Below are 23,995 nucleotides of genomic sequence, written 5' to 3'. Positions count from 1 at the left end.
GCTTAGTAAAATATTTAATTAATGCCTAAATATAGAAAATTATTCACTTAGAAAATAACAAACATATGTTACTGATTCAAAACGTCTTCCAATCTGTCAAATTAAGGAAAGTATTGACTGCAGCTTGAGTTGTCACAATTGATAATTTTGGTTAAGATGTTCCAGTCAGAATGCCTGAAGCACTAGAATGTATATATTTTTTCCCCTTTTAAGTAGGAGCATCTACATCGTGATACCAGTTGAGAACTAAATGTTTAAACCACATTCATAGGTCTCCTGAGAGAGATCTTGGTGTCTACCCAGAACTGGGCAGTACTAAAATATGCAAAGAACTTTGCAAATCTTGAGTAACAAATGATTCACAAGAAGAACGGTGCAGCAGACATCTTTGCAGGTGTCTCCTGGAGACAGAGATGGATGAGCTTAAGGGATCCAAATTGTGCATATGAATAGTGGTGGTGAGGGAAATTTTAAATTTCGATCAAGGACTCTGAAGAACAGAAGCAGCAAGAAATTAATGTAGAGGACAAAAGGTTTAAAGTTTTTATGCTTTTAAGGTTGGATGCAAAGTGTCCTACTTCATAAAACATATAAAATTTTAGTTCAGCAGTTATTTTTAGTCAATAACCCCAAGAATCAGCAGTGCAGTTAAAAATGAGAGAACCTCACAACATACTCATAGCTTCATAGGAGGCTTTCACTTGAAATGTAATTTGGTTAGTGGGATAGTTAATGTTGTGGATAAGAAGGATATCTGAGTGGTCTGCTGATGGGGGCTGGTATGTTAGTTTAAAAGTGATCAGTCCAGGAGATAAGCCTTATGTAGTGAAACCCAGGGTGTTTTCCAGTAAGCTCAAATTGTTTCAAACCAGGTGTTGTGATATGTGCTGCAGAGATGTTCTGCACAGGAGCCATAGGGGAGACCTGCTTAGTGAAAATACCTGAGAGTTGATATTCTTCTAATTAACTGCAGCTGTAGATAGCATGAGTTTGGAAGTTTGGCTTCTTTTGATTTAAAAAAAAAATAATTTAAATATTTGACTAACAGTATAAGTGATTAGAGGCATCACCTCATGGTTCTCCTTCTGAAGTAGTTTTGGGTAGTCTTGCAGCTGCCCAGCTGAATCTAAATCAGTATTCTCCATCAAAGAGGCAGGTGCCACCAGTGAGGAGTCATAAGCACATTACAACAGAGGCAGAGCTCCCAGGCTGCTGGGTCCTGCAGACCTGGCCTGGTTCACCATGTGGCTGGAACAGGATGGGGAGGAAAGGAATAGGGAACACTGCTTACCTGCTTATTGAAAGTGTGACACCTGAAAAATTGGAAATGGGCGTCCAGATCCATTCATACTGACCTAAGTGACCCAAACCATTCCAGATCTGCAGAATTAATAACACTGTAAGAACAACTCCTTCTATTCTTTTAATTTCTGGCTTCTGTTGAGAACATCTGAAAACAACTGTTATGTCTTCTCACATTTTGGTATCGCCCTTCCTCGCCACAGCCTATTTGACCAAGAAATGCAGAGAGAGCTTGGGGGGAAGATTTAGTCAGCTCTTTATTCCAATCCTCCAAAGGATTGATTTAAGTTGTGTAAGGAGTTTTTGGATCCCCACTCTGCAGCAGGATGTAGGGGGTGAGAGCTGTGAGCTATTCTTAAGTGGTTTTGTTCTTTCGTGTTTGTAAGCTGAATTTATGAGAAAACATTGATGAGAATGCTCCCACTGCAGCAGCCACAGATCAGAAAAAGCAGTGGGAGAGGAAAATAAGAACAACCACAACTGGTTTCCAAAGATGACTAATCCTCCAGCCTCAGTGTAACCTCCAGGACAGTGATTAGCGTTTGGCTTTTCTTCTGCTGGAAAAGTTTTCTGGGGCGTCAGCCTAGCTGAAAACTGGTTCAATACATGTAAGTAATGAAAGATTTTAAAGTTCCCATTTAATGTCCCTGCGTTGCTCACTTGCAACTTCTAGGTGCATGATGTGCAGTATTACATTTGGCCTGTATTCTGTATTAGTTACCAGAATATTTTGTAAATTAGGAAAATCTAGTTTTGTATATAAGATATGGTAAGGTACCTCTAACGGACCTGTTAGCAGTAGTGTGATGGAGTTTTTGACTTCCAGTTGGTGAAAATTCAATGATTGCTCCTCAGTTTTGCAGAAAGCTTTTAAGGGAATTCAACATGGATATTTTCCTTTTCACCAGAGTGAAAAAAGATGCAAGTCCTTGCTTTTAGTGTGACATTCACTTGGAAAAAATTAAAAATGGTTGTTTATAAAAAACTTCCAACCTAATAAATAAAATCAGATCTTTCCAATGGTGCATTCTTGTAATTAATCAACAAGCCATCCTCTTGCTACTGCAGGATTTTACCCTGAAGTATGTTTCCTGTATTTCCCAGAGTGCTTTGTAGTGCAGTTGTGGCTTTACAGGTTCCTACATTGAGTTGGTATTCATTCCCAGCAGACAGTTTTCCTTGCATTTTGTTGTTTATTGAGTGATGATCAATGTTTGTGCTCTGTGATTTCAAGGAATCTTCAAAGTGCCTGGTTAGGAAGCATCTTTGGAGATTGTCACGTCCAAGGGCAGGGTCACCAAGAGCTGTATGCCCAAGGCTACATCCAGCTGATGTTTAATATCTCCAAGGATGGTGACTCCACAAGCTCTCTGTGTAACTTGTGGTTTTTCTCTTATGGTTAAATGCAATTTCTTGTATTGCAATTTGGGCCCATTTCCTTTTGTCCTTTCTCTGGGCATCAGTGTGTCTGGCTTAATCATCTCTAGACCTTCCCATCAGAATCACAAAATCACAGAATCATCTAGATTGGAAAAGACCTTTAGGTCATCAGGTCCTACCTACGATCTAACACCGCCTTGTCACCTATCAGATATTTTCTGAGACCCCTGTGAGCCTTTTCTTCCCAGGCTAATCAGAAGTCTCTCAGCTTCTCTTTGCATATCAGATGCTCCAGTCCCTTCATCACCTTTGTGGTGCTTTGCTGGACCTGCTGTGGTGTGCGCATGTCCCTGCTGCTGGGAGCCCAGTGCTCCAGGTGAGGCTTCCCATGCTGAGTAGAGAAGAGGGAATCACTTCTTCACTGTGCTGGTGGTGCTGTGCCTCATGCAGCCCAAGGTGCCTCTTTGCTGTGAGGGTCAGTTGCTGGTGTACCTTCAATTCTGTGTTGGAACATGGGGGCCTTTGCTGCAAAGCTGCTTTGTATGTGGTTGACCCTCAGCACCCAGGATCTGATACATCCCTTCACACCTTAACAAGGTTTCTCTTGGGCTGTTTATCCAGCCTGTCCTTATCCCTCTAGCAACACAGCCATTATGTGCATCCGCTTCTCCTCCTAGTTCTGTATCACCTGCAAACTTGCCAAGGCTGCAGCCTGCTCCACCAGCTGGGGCATCAGTGGAGATGTTGGAAAACACTGGTCTCAGAATCCCAGAGCGGTTGGAAGCGATCTTTAAAAGCCATCTTGTTCCACCCACTGCCATGGGCAGGGACATTTTCCACTAGCCCATGGTGCTCCAAGCTCAGTCCAACCTGGAGTTAGACACTTCCAGGGATCCAGGGGCAGCCACAGCTGCTCTGGGCACCCTGGGCCAGGGCCTGCCCACCCTGCCAGGGTCAGGAATTCCTGCCCAAGATCCCAAAATCTGTGCCTGCCCTGTGGCAATGGCAGCCATTGCCTGTGTGCTGTCCCTGCAGGCCTTGTCCCCAGTCCCTGTGCAGCTCTCCTGGAGCCCTGGAGGCCCTGGCAGGGGCTCTGAGGTGTCCCTGGAGCCTTCTCTTGTGCAGGGGAACAGCCCCAGCTGGGCCAGGCTGGCTCCAGAGCAGAGGGGCTCCAGCCCTGGCAGCATCTCCATGGCTTCCTCCAGAATCAACACATGGGGTGCACCACTTCTGGCTGGGCTCCAGCTGGACTTTGTACTGCTGACTGTAGCTCTCTGACCTCTTTAGTTTAGCCAGGTTTCTGTCAACCTCCCTGTCCATTTATCTAGTCTTTACTTCATCACTCTGTTACAACTTGGCTTAATTGTAAAATACCATGATTATCTTGATTTTATCTTTGAGAGTCTTTATACTGTCTTTGTAGTTGTTCACATTTACAAATTGCTTCAGTATCCGGGATATTTTGGCCTTGCATTAGGATTTCAGATTACACCATCAGGGTTGGGAAAATTCATCTGTGATCTATGCCAGCACTGCTGAGGCACCTCCAGGGCTGGGACAGCTCTGGGCCCTCAGGACAAGAGAGACACTGAGGGGCTGGAGCGTGTCCAGGGCAGGGAACGGGGCTGGGAAGGGGCTGGAGCCCCAGGAGAGGCTGAGGGAGCTGGGAAGGGGCTGAGCCTGGAGAAAAGGAGGCTCAGGGGGGACCTTGTGGCTCTGCACAGCTCCTGACAGGAGGGGACAGCCGGGGGGGTCGGGCTGTGCTCCCAGGGAACAGGGACAGGAGGAGAGGGAACGGCCTCAAGCTGGGCCAGGGCAGGCTCAGGGTGGACAGCAGCAGGAATTTCCCCATGGAAAGGGTGCTCAGGAATTGGAAGGGGCTGCCCATGTAGTCCCCATCCCTGGAGGTGTCCAAGGAAGGCCTGGACATGGCACTCAATGCTCCGGGCTGGTGACAAGGTCGGGCACAGCTTGGACTCTGTGATCTCTGAGGTTTTTTCCATCCTAAATGATTCTGTGGTTCTGTCACCTGGGTAAATTGAAATTCAGAACAATGTTTGTACATGCCTAGAAAGACTCTTACTGTGTCTCTTCTGAATATCCTGTTGAAATGCAGTTTATGTTTGATCCTATGGCCTAGCATTTGTTTCCCAAGCGGGAGCGGAACTAACATCCCAGCCCATGGTGGTTGTACTTGGTTTTTGTACTGTATAGAATATGAAATTTGTTGGTGTTTGCTTTATCATCATGAAGTCAGTTCCTGGAAGTGTTGTCTTACTTTGGGAAAAACAGAGAATGACCTGGAACATCACAGAAACATGCCTTTTTAAAAAGTGCCTTTTTGGGGAGGGCAGTGTTTTGGAATTCAGGAGGATTTTTGGATTGATAGAGGCAGAAAGAATTACACAGCAGAATAAGATTTATAAAACTGAGTGGGAGGTAAAGCTCAATCTCTTTCTCTGTGGGAAGGAGGTTAATTTCCAAAAAAATTGAAGACAATGTAAATTTAATTACTGTGCAGCTCAAAGGGCTGGGACTTAAAAGCTATCATGTTAGTTTTTAAGATGGAAAAATATTGCACAACTGCAAGAGTGCTGAAATAAATAATTAAATCAAATCTGTGTTAGTTGTCCCATCAGTTCTGAGACTTGAGGATGTCTGAAGGCAATAAAATCATCTCTCTTCAGAATGACAGGTTCAGCAGTGGGTAAGGTAATTCAGATGACATTGTATGTGGGAAATAATGACATATTTCCTACTGAGAAGTAATGAACAATAGCTTTAAAGCTATATCTAAATAAAATCTGCTTTTTTTTTTAATACAGGCTATTCATGCCCATGTAACATTTCTAGATCTCTTTGGTATTGTCTGTAACACCTTTTTCACTGAAGAATAAAATTGAAAACATTGACAGGCAGATTAGAGCGGAGAAACAGGATTGCATTGCATCTCTGTCAAGGTTGGATTGTGAAACTTGGGTAAGATGTGACTTTTGCTAGACATGGAAAATATTTTAATAAAAGATGAGGGGATGGTCCAAGCTGGGGATCCTTCAGGATGCTGACAAACCTTTTCCTGCTGTAAGCTATGATGATTTTGATCACACATGTTTGTTTGGGGAACAGTGGTGTTGATGGAGACAAAAGCTGGGAGAATTCAGTGCTCCAAACATTTTTCCTTCCTTAAAGGCTTCCAGATTATCCGTTCCAAGATTGTCATCTTCCTGCAACAATTAGTAGTTCAGAGCATTTCAAGCTGTAGTGTATTTCTAAAATATTTTGTACATGCTGGAGACCATGATGTATTCTTGATACCTATATGCTTTTCCCTGGAGTTGTGTTTTAACCTTTCTAGGTCCTTACTCTACATTTAATGGAAAGATTTAGGCTGAAAAACCCCTCTAAAAGCATCAAGTCCACCCATTCCAGTCCACTGCCAAGGTCACCACTAACCCATGTCCCAAAGTTTCACATTCACAGAGCTTTTAAATCCCTCCAGCAATGCTTCACAGGTTGTTTCCCCCCCACCTTTTCTTTGTTTGTTTGCTTGTTTGTGTGGGTTTTGTTAGTTTGTTTTTTGTTTTGTTTTGTTTAGTTTTGTTTTTTCTTATGAGCTATAGAACAAGGGAGAGAAAATCAATAAACACTGTGAATTTGGGATATGATGTTAGGGAGGTCAACTTTACTGTTCATAATAAAGATACATGGAAAATTATGCAAGTGAAAGGCCCTGGCATTATCTCTCAGATATACATAGGAAAGGACATAGGTGTTGTTGAGATGCTGGAGCTACCAAGAAGAGAGAAATAAAGAAAATAAAGAGAAATGTTAAATAACAGGAGTTAAAAAAATGCCGTGGGCTGATTTCCCAGGATGTTGGCAGAGCATTTACGCTGAACTGGGCAAGGGCAAGCTGGGACTTCCTAAAGCCAAGTTAACCTCCGTGTAGGTCATTAACTGTAGTTTTTTCCATAGTGAATTGCACTCTTATGAAATGCTTCATTATCCCTTGTTTTGTTTAGCATTCACTGCAGTTGGGTTCTGACTGGATATTAACATCCCTTACAAAACATTTAATATTCTTGATAAATGTTTTCTTTCGGTGATGCAGTATTTTTCAGGATGAAAATACCTATCTTTAATTTCCTATCTAGTTTAACATCAATTTTCCTTTGAAAAGTGGTTTATTTATGACAGGCTACAGGCTTTGCAGGTTTGTTTCTAAGAACAGAAATTCACAGAAATGCATCAAAGGGGATGATGTTGACATTACAGCGAAGGATGTAAACAATTTTTATTTGAGATACTTATTTTTCAAGTACTGTGTTGTTACAGCATGTGTTTAGTAATAGATAATAAACTTAATCTGGGTCTTGTATTGAAAAACACTTGATACATTGCATTACTTGATGTTACGTTATTTGACATTATCCTGTGTGTTTATTGCATTTTTCCTGTTTTCAAGTACTAGTATGCCTTCATGTGCTTCTGAAAATGTTTAAACATTTCATCTCTTGGAAAGTATATTGATCTGTGCATCAGTGCTTTTTGCAGAGAGGAGAAGTATTTCCAACAAATATTGTGTGGAGAAGGTGTGGGTGTTTTATGTAGTTGCATACACTCAGTCACAGATCCCAGAGTGGTTTGGGCTGGAAGGGATCTTAAAGCCCATCCAGTGTCCCCCCCTGCCAAGGGCAGGGACACCTTCCACTGTCCCAGGCTGCTCCAAGCCCCATCCAGCCTGGCCTTGGGCACTGCCAGGGATCCAGGGGCAGCCACAGCTGCTCTGGGCACCCTGGGCCAGGGCCTGCCCACCCTGCCAGCCAGCAATTCCTGCCCAAGATCCCAAAATCTGTGCCTGCCCTGTGGCAGTGGCAGCCATTGCCTGTGTGCTGTCCCTGCAGGCCTTGTCCCCAGTCCCTGTGCAGCTCTCCTGGAGCCCCTGGAGGCCCTGGCAGGGGCTCTGAGGTGTCCCTGGAGCCTTCTCTTGTGCAGGGGAACAGCCCCAGCTGGGCCAGGCTGGCTCCAGAGCAGAGGGGCTCCAGCCCTGGCAGCATCTCCGTGCCTCCTCTGCACTGGCTGCAGCAGCTCCACGTCCTTGTGCTGCTGGAGCCAGGGCTGGGGCAGCTCTGCAGGTGGGCTCTCACCTGAGCCCAGGGCACAGGGGCAGAATCCCCCCTGCCCTGCCGCCCACGCTGGGGATCAGCCCAGGGCAGGGGGGTTCAGGCTGGGGCAGCTCCAGCTCTCACCCACAGCACCCCCCGCTCCTTCTCCCGGGGCTGCTCCCTCTCCTCATCCCCAGCCTGGGTTGGTCCTGGGGCTGCCCTGACCCAGGAGCAGCTCCAGCCCTCGGCCTTGTTCTAAACCTCTGATGTTTCCATGGGTCACTGCTCGAGCCTGTCTGGGTAGTGTGATACAGGTACTGTAGTGTGCAGTACCTTGGAGTTCATTATCAAGTACCATACCTAAAGTTGTTTTCTTTATTCCATCAAAGGTATTTTGTGCCTGCTGTGATTTATTCAGAAAGGAATGCGTGAGCAAAATTTGAAAATTTAAATTCTGTATGTACTGGTTTGAATACATATGCCTTGGAAATTGCAGTTTATGTACCGAGACTGAACATCCTGTGTGAAATTCCTGATGAAGGTGTAGGGGGAATGATTAAATTTCAGCTCTAACTTTGGCTTTATAGTAGTGCAGCTCCAACTATGTAATTTTTTATGTCTGGAAATTCAGTAAAATGAGATATTTGAGCCAAAATCACTAACATGATATGGATGGAGGTACTCCATTGAAGGAGGTGGTAATACACTCAATATATTATACTTTATGTCTGTTTTACATTAAAAATTGACTTCATCAATATTGGAATTTGACTCAAAGTTCAGGAAATAATAGATTAAGGTTTTATGAAAAGTTTTAATTCACCATCTTGGTTTCAAAAGTGAAACACAATCTTAACTGATTGTTCATTGTGCTTTGTTTTGATTGTAGAGTTATTCACTGGTTTGGGTTTTTTTTTAATGTTGTCTTTATTCTTTGTGTGGCCTCAGGCACACTGAGCACATGCCATCTAACTTTATCCAGAAGACAAAAAATGCTCATTTCCTTAATATTCCTAATAATTTAATAATTTCCTTAATGTTCTTTTTAGAGCCTGTGGTATTCATAAAAGTTCTCAAGTGTTCACAGTGAAAATATAAATTATTTATAAATACAGATTTGGGAAAAAAAGATTGCTACCCACTATAAACTGTTATAGAAGATATCCACAGATATATCCATATATCCATAGATAACAGAAATGTGTTATCTTTCAATTTTTTTTCCTTTATGGGGCACTGGAAGTTTAGAAATTGTCTTATAGTTATGCAAAATAGAGTCCTTGCACCCAAAATTATGTTTGGGAGAACATCTTAGGTGTGACATCTATGTCAGGTTTGAATTTTTGGTCATTTCTGTAGTGTCCCTAGCAATGGCTTTATTGTGAAGTTGATTGGTCCAACTGATTTTTCTTTATTTCTTAAAAAAAATGTTTCCAGTTTTTTTAAATTGTAGAGGTTTCATGTCAGTAGCATAACCAAACAACTGTAGTGATGAGGGAGAGACAGCTAGAGGTTTCCATGCCCACTAGCAGAATGGAGAAAGATGTGGTCAGAAAGGACGCATGGCCAAAGACAAGGTCAGTCCATGAGGAAAGCAGTAAAATCCTTCCTGTGGAGCAAACGGGTCAAAGGGACAGGTAGGACAGGGACTGAAAGAAAGGAGGGAGAAAGGAGACAAAGGCATAAGACAAAAACAGTGTTCTCTGTCTGCAGCAGATGATGGGTCCTCCTAGGGGCTTGTTTCTTGTTCTACTTTGACACCGAAATTCAAGTTTTATGAAGGTAGGTCAAAACCTGGAGAAGAGAAGGCTCCAGGGACACCTCAGAGCCCCTGCCAGGGCCTCCAGGGGCTCCAGGAGAGCTGCACAGGGACTGGGGACAAGGCCTGCAGGGACAGCACACAGGCAATGGCTGCCACTGCCACAGGGCAGGCACAGATTTTGGGATCTTGGGCAGGAATTGCTGGCTGGCAGGGTGGGCAGGCCCTGGCCCAGGGTGCCCAGAGCAGCTGTGGCTGCCCCTGGATCCCTGGCAGTGTCCAGGGCCAGGCTGGATGGGGCTTGGAGCCACCTGGGACAGTGGAAGGTGTCCCTGCCCATGGCAGGGGATGGGACTGGATGGGCTTTAAGATCCCTTCCAACCCAAACATTCTATGACTCTATGATATTATTTCCAAGTTTCACAGGAGATTGCAATTAATTCATTGTAACTGAGCCAGGGCAGTAAAAAGCCAAACCCTCGCTGAGCCCACGGGGCTGTGTAAGGACAGGGTGGTGCCAGAGGTGAGCGCCCTGAGGGCTCCGGGTACTGAACCAGGGCTCCAGACTGGTGTTCTGCTTACATCTTAGAACAAAGAGGGCTGTTAGCAACACCCATACCCTGTGACCTTCTGCCTGCAGAATGAGTCTGTTGTCTCCTAAAGTGGACCCAGATTCTTTCCTGTCAGAATGAGTTTAGAGGGCACAGCGATTCTCTTTCCAAGTGTAGCAAGCACCCAGATACATACAAATACATACAAATGTGCTTGCACAGCCAGTGTGTTTGAGCAGAGCTGTGCCAAATCCAAGCTGCTCAAAGGACAGGGATTTGGACCTTAGGTTGCATGACAGTGTCTTTCTAATTTTCATGTTTTTATTTCTTTGTTAGGGTTTTGGGTGAGAGTTTTGCTCAGGATGCTTTCTCCAGCAATTTCCTCTGATTCTCACCCACAGAGTTTTGCCCTCAATCAAGGCAAATGTCATGTCTCAGCAGCTATGAGACACCCTTATTGAATTAAGTGCAAGTAGATAAAAGGGAAATATTGTGTGCTCTGCCCATTTGATACTCTTATAAAATAGTAACAGGACAAACACAGGGATCATAGAAAGAAATTACAATCATACCTTGAGACACCTAAAACAGGTTTGAGGATTTTTAGCTCAGAATAAGCCTTGTGTTTAATATGAGCTTTGCAAATACATATTCTGTTTATACTAGACTGTACTGATTTTCCTTCCTTAGCTTTCAGCCTTTCAGAATTTAGTTTCCTGCTTGCCACTCTCCTGAAAAGTACAGGAGAGAGATGGTGCTCTGCAAAGCACTGCCCTGTCAAGTCAAAGATAATGTTCTGTAGAATTTGTGTGCAGGAATTCAGTCCATGGTAGATCACAGTCTGCTTATTGAATTTCTACTTCAATACAACCTAGAGTTAGGTCCTGGCCCACCTCTGCCCTGTAAGGGAAGTTACAAGGATGTTGCTTGGTGTGCCAGACAAAAGGGGAATAAAATGATCTGTACCAAGATACAGGGGAAGGAATTTACTGCTTTCTGTTGCTTTTACTTCTCTAGCAATAGGAGCATCCATTTCCCAACACTGGCTGGAAAGTGGCCATGAGATGCTGAACAATTTATGCCTTCAGTTGAAAAATACATTTCCTGGTCTCTGGAAATTAAACTCTTGTCTTATTTTGTAAATATTTACTTTCGTCTTGCCACATCAAATTCCTTTCTTCCATATTGTTTCTAGTGTCATTGTCTTTCTAACTCCATTTTGGCAGGAAATCCTGTTCATTAATGCAAAGTCTCCCTTAATTGTTCTAAGTTGTTTCTGATTTTGCTTATATACCTCAAGTGTATGGTGACTTCTTGTTTTTCTACTTAATATAACAATATTCTAAATAATAATGTTGTCCTCTGTGAGGCAGAATTTAATATGGCTTTATAGCACATGACTTACAGATCTCTGCTCATATGTAAGCAGTGGCATATAAAAGGGTATTCTTTAAAATTAATGAGATGTTTTGTCATGAAGATATCTTGAAGTATACAATTTATTAGGATCAAGTTTAGGATTATAGAATTAAAAGAGTGGCCTTTTATGTTTGCTGTTTTACAGGGAGATGGGATAGAAATAGTTTTCTTACCCAGGCTGCATTAAAACCATTTGTGATGCCAGAGAACAGCTGAGGTGAATGACTTTTTACATGGGCAGATACCGACAAGACAGCTTTAAACAGACAGAGGGCAGGTTCAGATTGGATATTAGGAAGAAATTCTTTATTTAGAAGTGGGGGGTGGGCAGGCCCTGGCACAGAGTGCCCAGAGCAGCTGTGGCTGCCCCTGGATTCCTGGAAGTGTCCAAGGCCAGGTTAGAGGGGGGCTTGGAGCAACCTGGGCTAGTGGAAGGTGGTAGCACTGGATAAGCTTTAAGATCCTTTTCAACCCAAATCACTCAGAGGTTCTATAGTTTGGGATTCGCCCTGAAATAGCTGCTGTGGCACACAGCTGTTTCCAAGGGGCCACAAAATTATATTTTTAAGAAGGCACAAGATAAGAAAAGCAGAAAAAGGTCTGATCACTGTCCAGCAAAATCAGAACATGGCAATACACTTCTCATGTGAATGTTGTACTGTCTGGGAGTTCTTTTCATTCATGATCCCTTCAACCCTCTTTGTCCATCAGTGTGGCCCATACAATCCTTGTTATTTACATCCATGACGTTGGTGTAGTCTGCACACTGTGAGTCTCTCGATTTCACATCATCTCCACAAGGCAGATGGACCTAATAGTAAATATAGCAAATCTTTATTCAGCAGAATTTAGTAATGTTTCACTTTACAAGATTAGAAAGAAAGATATGAAGTGCGTTCTTACTTTCTGTTTATTCTGTTATTTAATATTTTAATTGGTTAGGTTCTGTTTCCTGGGATGCTAAATGTCTCCCAGGCTTTAGGGCTGGTCTCGAATAAATAAGAGCAGTGCCCCTCTATGGAGTAAATGGCCCTGCAAAGGCCTTGGAGTTCTCCATGGCTATTGTCTCTCTTTATTTCTATTTACGTGCCATTGTAGCTTGGATATTTCGAATGCAGAATGCCTCAAGGGCTCTTTACTAGACATGAGCACAGGGGACTTAAGGATTTTTCTCTGCATTTATTTGTACTAAATGGATATCTCCCAGTGCTGGGTTCCTTAAGTGCTCACAGAGCACTTCTCTGTTGCCCACACACAGGCACTTGCTTTCAACCTGTCCCCCATACAGGTCTATGGGACAATGCATTTATTGTATTTCAAGTGGAGCAGTGCATTTATTTTGTTCTGATGTCTGGTATGACCCTTCACAGACCTTTATTCAACCAGATGGGCATTTCAGGTTGTCTGCTTGGAGACATCTGTGCTGGGGCATATCCATGTCTAGAGTTCTTGTGCCACAGCACACACTTTGTTTTGCTGTAATCCTTTTAAAAAAATTAGGTAAAACCCAAGAAGTGTTCCTTACATATACAGAAATCAAGGTATGGTTTTAACTTACAGATATCAGGTTTTGAAAATAAAATATTTTTAGAACTTTTTTCTAATATGACTGTCATATTGTAAAATTCTTTTGTTTAAAATGAGTATTTTTAGTGTAGCAAGGTTTTGATGTTTAGGGCTTTATATTTGAGTCTTTGAAATAGGGAACAATAGTACATTTGGCATGTATATAGAAAGAGTGAGGAAAAACAGCATAGAGTATTGCTGAATTGTTTGAGAACATTCATCCTTAAATTTTTTGATCCATGGAACTGATTTTTCCATTACCAGATAGTGGTTTGTGTTTGGATGCTGTTCAGTTCGTTTGCAGCACTTCTGAACTGGGAGAGTGAGCAGAAAAAATTCAGAACATCTGAATTTCCAAACTTCAAATAAGTTCTGTGGAGAGGTATTTGGTCCTCCAGTAATTCTTTACTCAGCACATATAAAATATTTCAAGGTATTCAGATAAAGGAAAATTCACCTTTAGAAATTCAGTAATGATTTGAATTGTGAGAAATCCAGTCCTTACCCCTTCTTGCTGTCATATAACACGACCTGACTTTCCTCTGCTAATGTCATCAGTTTGTTTCTATCCATGCCCCTTTTTGAAAGCGGCTTTCATCTCTTTCTCTGTATTACACCATCAGGTTTTGGCAAATTCTAACTTCAGATTTCCTTTCAACTTCTAATTTTACTTCCCACATCTTTTTCCCCCAATTTTTTAGTTACAGAATTTTATACATTGGTTTTTTTTGATGTGAAAAGTGTACTTTATGAGCTGTTTCAAACTGATGTAAATTAAACTTTTTGAGGCACTTGTTAAGTGAGTCTTCTTATTGGCTTTTCTTTTTTTTTTTTCTTTTGGGATCTACTGGATTTGTGGAGTTGACTTTTTGAAAGTGTTAGGTTCATATATTACTGGTTTGCATTTTACTGTGTGTGCAAATAGCACTTAATCAATTCAGTGGTATTAGCAACCATTACTATTTAGTCTGTATTAATTTTTTTTTACTTATTGAAGTCCAGCCCTGAGTTAAATTAAAAACTGCTGTGTGAAAGGAGGTAAGAAATCAATGTTGTTTTTAATTCCTTAAAAACAAACAACCACAGGACCTTGAGATTGTTGTTCAGCCTTTAGTCTTCCTTGCTGGCTGAGCTCATCGCTGGTGCGATTTGATGATCTGTAACAGATCACATTATCCCAGAATGGTGTGGGTTGCAAAGACCTTAAAGATCACACTGTTTGTGGTCAGGGGCACCTTCCACTGGACCAGGCTGCCCCAATCCCTGTCCAGCCAGGCCCTGGACGCTGCCAGGGACCTGGAGACTCCCAGCTGTGCACAGCTTCTCTGGGCACCCCATGTCAGGGACTCACCACCCTCACAGCCAGGAATTTCTCCTGATAATGCCAGCTGATGACTCCTAATCTTCCTAACAGATGCTGGCTGCCAGATGTCATCTTGCTCTTATTTCAACCTGCTGTTTTGCTCGCTATACATTGGCCTGGATGTACTTCTGTGAGGGAGAGATGAGTTGAGATGAGGGGTACCAAGATGATTTAATTGTTCTGGACATCGCTCTTTATTTTTATGAAAAGTTCATAATGGGTGAGATTGATGGGCTGTCAAGCTCCATAGCCTGCCTGACAGTTGATGGAGAAGAGTGGATGAACGAGGACAAATATTCCAGTAGAAAAATCCATATTCTTTTTCTCTGCATGCTGCCCTCGGTGACCACACAGTACATGTATTTTTCTGTTTGATCTCAACTTGGCTTTTAGTTAGGCAAAAATAGATGTGTGATGAAGACACATGAGGGAAATTTGGGAGACAGTGGCAGCTTCCACTTCTGGACCTTGTACCGTGTTGTGAAGAGGGGAACAACCTTGTTGTAAAGGATTTTTGCTTTTTTTAAAATTGCATTATTCATGCCTTAAAAATCAAAATCAAGTCTAAAAGCTTACATACACTGGAGACATGGCTGCTGCAAAATCAAGCAACTCTTTTAGAACGCAGCATTTGTTGGTGATGAAAGGTATTTATGAGCTAAACTTCATACAAATGCCTTTTGAGAGTTGTAACTAACTCTGTGCTGACACTTTAAAAATTAGTCTATTTATGAAGGTGGTTTATAGAGATAGAGGCATGATAATAAGTGAATGACTTGGAATTGAAGTTTTGTACCAGTTAGGGGGCAACAGTATTTCCTAGGAAGCTCCAAATCCATTTGTTAATCACAATATCTGGTCTTGATTTTTTTTTTTTCCCCCATGTTTAGCTGCAGTGGTTTTGTGGAATTGTTTGAGTTTGCAGTTCTGTGCATTTTCATTATGAAAAATCTAGTATGAAAAATCCTGCCATGTATCCCTGCCCTTGTGCTTACCTAATGGATGGCTCTTGGAGAACAATTACCAATGGATAAAGGAGACAATTGTGTTGAGTTTTTCTAACCTGGATGTCTGTTATGGGCAGTGGTCCCCACAAAGAATTGTCCCAGCATGGTGTGAAGGACATGAGATTGTGGTTGGAAAGCAGAACTTTGCAAGGGGAAAGACAACAAAAGCCTCTTCACTGCTGCTTTTTAGCTAGAAATCAGCCACCTAGATCTTGCTCATGCCATAAAGTCTACTTATAGTACACTTAATTATTTAAAAAACCGCTTAAGGAATATATAAATAAAAAATTTGTCCATTATTTTCCTTTCTGCTTTTCCCCAATTCTCTACATTTCTAGTGGAAAAAATAAATTTAGTTTTTTGCTATTCTGATTCCATGCAGAGTACCACTGTATGTTCATTTTCATCTGCACATGCATTAACACATGCACTTTCCAAAATCTTGATCCCTCTTCCTTGTTTATATTTAAATTTTCTTTAAAGCCAAAATGCTTTATGTATTTTGGAGAAGAATCTACTAGTTGGAAATCTGCTTTATTCCAAATTCTTCCTCTTTGTGAAATTATATCTTCTGGTGTAGACACCATATTAACTTGATGTTGCTGCATCCCACCATAAGCATTTCCAGCTTGGTTTTAACTGATTATTTTGTCTCCACAGCACTAGATGGTGCTGATGACAGTATCTCTGAAATCTGAGTCTTCAAGGATACACATGGTTGCAGAAGTAGTGCTTCTGTTTCCTACCAAGGACCAGTTTGCAGATCCAGTTATTGATCTGAACAAAAGTTTCAGTCTGTGGATGCAATAACAGAATTTGTGAGGGGGAAAAGGTGGAAAGCTACTAGTGTGTCTTAGTTTCTTTGTTGCTTCTTCCCCTTTGAACATGGAATGTTCTAATGGTATTGACCAATAGCTGTGAGTTAGTGTAACTAATTCCTCATGGCTGTGAGGAGTGTTGGAAAAGCCTTTTCCTGAGGCTCTTGGCTAGCAATGGGGTGACAAGAGCGGGTGACAAGCTGGCCATTCCACCCTCTAAAACACAATGGTTATCCCAGGAAAACCTGATAGGAGTCCTGTAATGCTCCAAAAAGTAAAGAAGTCCAAATGATGTTTTTAAACACAGAAAGCTAAAAACTTCTGACACCTAACAAGAGCAAATGGCCTCAGGTTGCGCCAGAATAGGTTTAGAATGGATGTTAGAGAAAAATTCTCCATGGAAGGGATTGTTCTTTTACAGGCTGCCCAGAGCCCTGGTGGAGTCCCCATCCCTGGAGGGATTTAAAAGCCACTATGTAAAAGTGGATGTGGCACTTGGGGACATGGGTCAGTGGTAGCCTTGGCAGTGCTGGGGAAATGGTTTGACTGATGGTCTTAGAAGCTCTTCCAATAAGGGGCTGGGTTAATCTGTTAATTGATAGCCATGTTTGAACTATCCAGGGCTTTAGAGGAGTGTCTGACTCTTTGCTACTGCTGAGCATTAGCTGGTGGTCTTTGCCAGTGCTGCTACTTCCACCATTCTCCTTGTAAATCAGGTTACACCATCCTCTGTGAGTGTCATTGCCCTGCTTTTTTACAGAATGCAAGAAAAATATGTTTATTTCTCTGTATGTGTATGGACCTCTGATTTAACAGACTATAAAGCTAAGGTAATCCCTTTTTTGTTGACTTAGGCTAAAATAAATTAGAAAATAATATGTACTAGTAAAATGCAATAGCTTGTCCTGGAAATACACAAAGCTTTTGTCATATACTCAGATTTCTCCTGTCTAAGAAATACATTATTAAAATGGATAGTATGTGAGATAGTTAAGTATATATTACAATGTATTGCATGAGGTGCTGCACTTAAAAATTGCATTCTAGTGAACACAAGCTATTTATGAACTAAAATTGCATGTATTCCATTCCTTCTATGACAGTTGACTTTTAAGAATTTAATAACTAACAGAAAATGTTCTTCAGAGCATATATTTTATAGAATGTTTCTGATACAAACTCTGCTGTTGCTTACCCAGATGTTAAATAGACAAATAAATAATACAACTATTGTGCATTGCATTCTAAAAATTTTGTGTATATAATAAGACTTCTTTCTTTTCTGAACAGTCTCAACTATTTCAGGACACTCACATGAAGTTATTTTAATTTCTTTTTCCCCCAGTTTGTTTTCTCTGTTGTCTAAAAAACACAACAAAGTGCTGGAGCAAGCCACACAGTCCTTGAGAGGTTCCCTGGGTTCAAACGACTCTCCACTTCCTGATTATGTGAGTATCAAAATGAATGTTGTAATGGGTGCTTCGAAATTCAAATCATACATCCCTAAATCTGCAAAGAATTCTCAGAGTGTGGCAGCTGAGCAACCACCAACATCAAAATACAGGAACCTGTATGAATGATGTCATGTCTGAAACATCTCTGAGAAACAAGAATTATACTTAGAAATGGCAGAACAAAACCACAGCTATGCAGAGGGAAGAGACTTACTGTCAACTCATGCTTTTCAAGCCATTTGTAATTCAGAATATTTAAATCACACCATTGAAAACGGCATTTTTTAAAAGTGGGCTTTAGCATCCACAGAATCTTAAAATGCCTAAAGATGATTGAAAACAATTCCCAGTGAGCCTCTGAGAGAGTACTGGAGTCATGGGGTAAATTAGTATGTTCTGAATACATGGATACTTACAGTTCCCTTCAGTTTGCTGAGCCAATGCCCGCAAGTAGGCAACAATTTTGTATTTAATTGCACGGCTTGTTGGGAAATCTCTGCTTTGGGTGGAAGAAGGAGACATCTTGAGAGGACTTGAATAATATCTTTGTGCTGCTGAAGTATCTTTGGTCTGTACTCATTTGAACCCTCACTGCAGTGCTGTGTGCAGGAAAGAAAAGTTGATTTATCATTTGCTTAGGATTTTTGAGGATGAAAATGTATCAACTGTTTTATTTTCAGAGCTAATACATCCAGAATATTCCTGCCTGAGACTTTGCATATTGTATTACTCTAGCATTAAATATAAAAATACCTAAAAAGATAATTTTATACAACAGTTTAATGAGTTAAATAAGGAAACAGCATGACACACATCTGCAAAACACACAGGCACACATAGGAATGGCATAACATACATTGAAGGTCTATATTTCAGGGTGTGTAAGAATATAATGCTTGAAAAATACAGGTTTTGAACTTTTTAACTTGCTGGATGTAAACAATACTGCAGTTAAGGAAAGGCCTGGGGAAAGGCTTTCTGTATGAAGTTGTCCCCTTATGTACAGAGACAGCTGAACAATGCAGCTGATAGAGCTGGGAAAGCTCCCTGGAGTACAGCCACGAGGCTTAGATACTCCACTGATATTTTTTTCTTTTTACTGTTGGTATGATTTAGGGATGGGAGGGGGAAAGAGAGCACTTGGGAAGATTGGTGTAGGGGAAGAGTAAATTAAGTTCATGGCCTGTATTTTGAAAAAATAAGGAAAACTGTTAAGGCATGGCTTTCTGGCCCTTTCTTTTTCCTCTCCAAATTGCTCATGTTACAGCTCAGTTGGAAACACAGGCAGTTGACTAAAAAAAGTTGAGGCCAGATTTCATCACTTCAGCATATTCTGCTTCTGAAAGCCTGTGTTTATGTTGTGTGTAAGAGGAAGGAGGAGTGTAGGAGTGGAGGGGACTGAAATGTCAGAAGTCCTGAAGCACATTCTACCTCTGTACCCCACCGTGGAGCTAAGGAGAAGGGTGATTCCAATATTGCCTGCTGCTCTGCACAGGTTTGTTCATTGAGGTGGAAGTTTGCCTAATAAACAGTTGTCTTGGCAGGTTCTGTTCAGACCAAGTATATATTTTAAAAATGCCTTTCTCACTATTTTTTCACTCATTTTCTTACTGTGCTCTGTAATCCAGATGGGAATTTGCATGGAACCCAAATCCAAGGGTTAATACACATAAAAGTATTCTAGGTGCTGTTTAAGATGTTGTCTTAAATTCTGTGTGTTTGAACTGTAGTACTCTATGTTCTAGTAAGTTGTTGACCCAATACACAGTCCCTTAGCTTATACTCACTGATGGGGGTAGGAGTATACTGAATTCTACCTTTACCACATTTATTAATGTTCTTTTTGTGAGTTAGCAGTCTGCCATCAGGTTGTGGTGTAACAGCAGAGCTGGGAAGTGGAGTAAGGAACTGACCCCATTGGCCTTGATACTGTTCTTGCTGGGGTTTTTCTGGTGTTTAAAAAAGAAAAGAGCAAGTTGTTGCATTTATTGAGGCTGGACCAGTGTCCCTGTCCTTTCCTGGTAAACTTGTCAGTGTGCTGGATTCAGGAGCAGGATGGAGAAGGCAGCAGGACAGAAATAACAAGCTCCTGTCATTATTGCCTCAAAGACACTATCCTTTGTTAGACTAATTCTATGCTAAGTAATTTACTTGTTTCATAAGCCATAATATTATTCATTGTTTTTGTAGGAGCATTGACCTGTTTTGAAATATTACATATGATCCAATTGGAAATGGGAAGAGTCCACTTAAGTTTATTTTTCTTACTTTTTTTTGCAGTCAATGGTAGCATGTTTTCCAAAGTGTTTAGCAAACAAGAAAACTGGTAATAAAATAATTGAGAATTTTGCTTCTTATAGTTCAAATCAGGACATATTACTTAAGTAAACATATCAACGATTTTCTTGGTAATTTGATTACAGCCTAATGTAATTTATCAAGTCAGAGGTACTTAACAGCATGGTTAGAGACATGCTAACGTCTCTTGGGAAGTAACATGTCAGATGTGTTGTTGGTGCTACCATCTACACCAAACATTTCTTTTCAAGGATTTCATAGTGTTCTTTATGATTTTTGAGTGCTTCCCCTGCTTGTTAAACTACAGCTGGTAATGAGAGATTCTCCTTAACTCTTTCTATGAAGAAGAACAGAGTAAAGTTTGATTTTTGGCAAGTCATGTCATTTTCTTGCTGATGCTCATCATCTTGATGCGGATGAGAAAAAACCAGTTTCCTTAATGCAAAAAACTGAGGAAATTAAAATCAAATGTAGGTATAGTATTAGATTCAAGTAGTTTCGCAGACAGCATCACTTGAGTCTTACCTTCTGAATTTTGGGTTTAAAAAAAAAATTGTTCCAGTCAGATGAAGGTTAAATGTGTTAGGAAAAATTCTAAAAATAAACCCGCTTACTGGCAGTATATTCAGTTATTTCGTACATAGCATTGTCATTTAAACAGCACGTCAGTGGTGGATGAAATTTGGGATAGAAACCTTGTAATGTAATATCAAACTTCGTATTAATAGATGTGTTAGTCAATATATGGAGAGCCATCCTTTAATCCTCTGTCCAAAATCTGTTGGGTTTTGGGTTATGTAGCATAGAAATAAAAGCATGTTGGCAACTCAAAGGGAAAAATGTAAAAAATACAAATGTAGTGATCTTTGTATATGTATAAAAATACATGTTTTAATGTGTAGTTATATATATAAAGTCTGCAGTAGCAAAGCCTGGTGGTACTGGAGAGTTCCCAATCAGAGCTGACTTTTCATGACTCCTTCCCAATCCAGTAAATTTACCACTGTGCAAAGCTGACTTTCATGGAGGGCTGGAATTCTGAAATGTTGATGAGTTTTTCCCTCATCTTGATAACCAGAATTAAACTTTGCATCTGGATGATGAGATTTCTGCATTATTTTCTTTTCCCCCTCAGTTTGTGCTCCATAATGGGCTAAATGAATTCCAATATTTAGATTCTTCTTTGATTTTTCCCTGATTTATATGGTAAATAGAAAGCAGCTGTCTGTTTAACCATCTAACTCTTGAAACTCCTAGGCCCCTCGAGCGTCATCTGGAAGTAATGTAGCTTGTAAAACAAAGCTAAGAAGAAAAAGCAATGTTTGTTTTATGTGGGATGAACGACTTCAGTTGGGGTCCCTCTAATTCGGCCATTATGGGGGTTATTAAAAAGCAGTATTACAAAAGTGGTTTCAACAAAAAAGAAATTTTGGGGGGGTGGGAGCTTATATCTTGTTATTACATTTGATTCTATTCAAACCTCCAAGTACTTCATAAATAGTCCTTCGTTTGAGTTTCCCCAAGAGAGAACCAGCCCAGTCTCCCCCCTGTACATCAATAGATGTAAAAGGTTCCCCTGCGTCATTTACTTCCTGAGAAGAAATTGTCTGTTATAATTAAAAGCTCCATATTTATCTTAGAAACTTGAAATTGCTAAAGAGTAGGTAAAATCAGGTCCATGAACTGCAGTATTTGTTGTCTTTTAAACACAACGGAACATATTTAAAATTTATTAATGTTCTAGATTCAGTTACATGCAGAGAAGTTAATTTTTATGTATGTGTGTAGCAAACAAGTATTTTATTCACTAATGATATGAACAATTTGACCTTTAAATAAATGTTGTGATGTTTTGGGGGTTTGAAGGAGATGATCTGTAAGCATTTCCAGCCCAAATCATTCTAGGATTATATGATTCTATGAATCATAGAGCCATTTGGAGTGGAAAAGACCTCTAAGTTCATCAGGTCCTATAATATATTCCGTGCTTGCATATCTAATATTACATTAGGTATCCTGCAGCTCAATCTGATTTTTTAAATTATCTAAAGAGCTGTTTAATGCAGAGCTCTGCCATCACATAGAAGTGTTCTCCTATAAATGTGTGCTATCATGAAGAAATGGGAAGTCTTCTCTGCAATCATCTGATGACTCCAGAAATGATGCAGAAATGAAATTAAACCTACTCCAAATAAACTGGTCGGCCATAATAGAGTTAGTGTGATGCAATTAATGTTGTTCAGCTGGTAGTCTGTAAAGTACTGTTTGGTGGTAACTTCTAAGAACTCACAAAATATGTAGAACTGAATACGCTGTTGGCAGAATGGGAAACTTTTGCCAAATTAAATCAAGACTGCTGACTGAGATATGTCCATATTTGTCAAATACTGGAGTGAGGAAAAAAATAATGTAGTTTTGTTTTGTTTTTTCATAATGTTTCTTTAAAATTCAGAAACCACCTACTTACCACCCAAAGCACTGCCTAGGTCTCTTCAGTGGATTTTCTTTTGTCTCTATTTTCTTCCATTTCAAAATGTCATCGAGAAACCCATTAAGAATTTTTTTTAATGCCTTAGCCATGCATCATTAATGGTCTAAAAAACTTCATTTTTGTGTGTGAATTTTTAGTTTCTCATGTTGTCCAGAGGAATAAACTTAAAATGTGATTATACGAGAGAGTTTTTATTAGGGTGTTGTATAATGAAAGCATATGGTAAAGCAATATAGTACTGGGTTGGTTTTGTATAGTATGTGGATTCTAGCTGTTCAAGTTGCACTTAATAGGAGAGTCACCTTATTTTGCAGTATAATACCTTCTTTTTGATTACTCTGACTTGATGGCTGATGAAGTAACATTTTCAGTACCAGGTTATTCTTGGGTTTGCCTGTCTCCAGTATTGAGTATTTTTAGAAAAAATACTTTTTCTAAATATTAGTCATACCCTCCTCCAGATGAATTATATTTTATAGAATATTACTCCTACCTAATCCCCCTATTTTTATATCACCAAAAAATAGCTATTTTAGAATAGACTGAAATAACCAACCTAACCCAAATCTAAAGCAAGCTTTTCTATTGAGTAATAGCTGAATTTTGCAGTTCTGTCTGAATTCTTAATCAGTTCTTTCCTTTAAATGAACTGAAACTTTCATAAGAAAATGCATAAATGATCCTTAAACAGAAGAACTATCCTAAAACCCTGTGAAAAAAGATGTTGGTAAAGTTCAATCTGTTTAACTTCTGTATATTACTATGAAGTACTAATAGTTATTTGCAGCTGGCTTTTGCATTACTGTGTCTTTACAAATACATTGCTTGTGAGTGAAAGATTTTTAGTCAAACACACTGAAGAACCATCAAGATGATGTTCTTTAAAAGGGTGATGGTCTTTCATTACCCAGGACTTCCACAAAAGCGTCGTTGGTGTCTGGTGTTTGTGTTATATAGATGGTGTTAAGCCTTATTTCACTTAGAAATTCTCATTATTTTGGCAAATATGGATGAAAATTCATTTGATTTGAAAGAACATTTACTGTGGCAATAGCACCTTGTGATCATCTGGTTGAAAATCTTTCATTCTTCAGGTTTATGAGAAAGGAGAAAAAATAAGTAAAAGAACTTCTGACATTAATAGTGCAAACACCTGCTAAAGTAATTTCAAAACCCCTTGTTTTGTTTGTCAGAAACATTTGAAGAAAACCAAACATGAACATCATAATTTTTTACTTTTTCTTCTTTAGTAGTTCTAGAGCTTTAGGACATTGTCATTATTTTGCAGTAAAGGGCATAAATTATGACATTTGTTCAAATTCTGTACTCAAAACCCATGTTTTTTGAGAAGACTGCTTAAATGAGTGTCCTTGAAAGAGAAGATGATTAAATTTAAAGAAGATTAAAGAAGTTGTAAGAGCTTGTCTTATAAAAGAATGAGATCTTGGGGTTCCTTTGCACCTCCATAAGTTAAACAGGAGA

At 40.2% G+C, this 23,995-nt stretch overlaps 1 protein-coding gene across 3 annotated transcripts in view; it reads left to right on the top strand.

Annotated features, from left to right (window-relative positions):
* Positions 1–23,995, top strand: part of DYM (dymeclin) — a 210,226-nt gene that overhangs the window by 126,197 nt on the left and 60,034 nt on the right. For all 3 annotated transcript variants that reach the window (XM_041423558.1, XM_041423557.1, XM_041423559.1), the window contains one exon: positions 17,616–17,718. In XM_041423558.1, coding sequence (XP_041279492.1) covers positions 17,616–17,718 — 103 coding nt within the window. The remainder of the gene's footprint in view (positions 1–17,615; positions 17,719–23,995) is intronic.

The sequence above is a fragment of the Onychostruthus taczanowskii genome, unplaced genomic scaffold, assembly GCF_017590055.1.
Source record: "Onychostruthus taczanowskii isolate IOZ18803 unplaced genomic scaffold, ASM1759005v1 scaffold79, whole genome shotgun sequence".
NCBI lineage: Eukaryota > Metazoa > Chordata > Aves > Passeriformes > Passeridae > Onychostruthus > Onychostruthus taczanowskii.
This window is presented reverse-complemented; position numbering and strand designations above follow the sequence as displayed.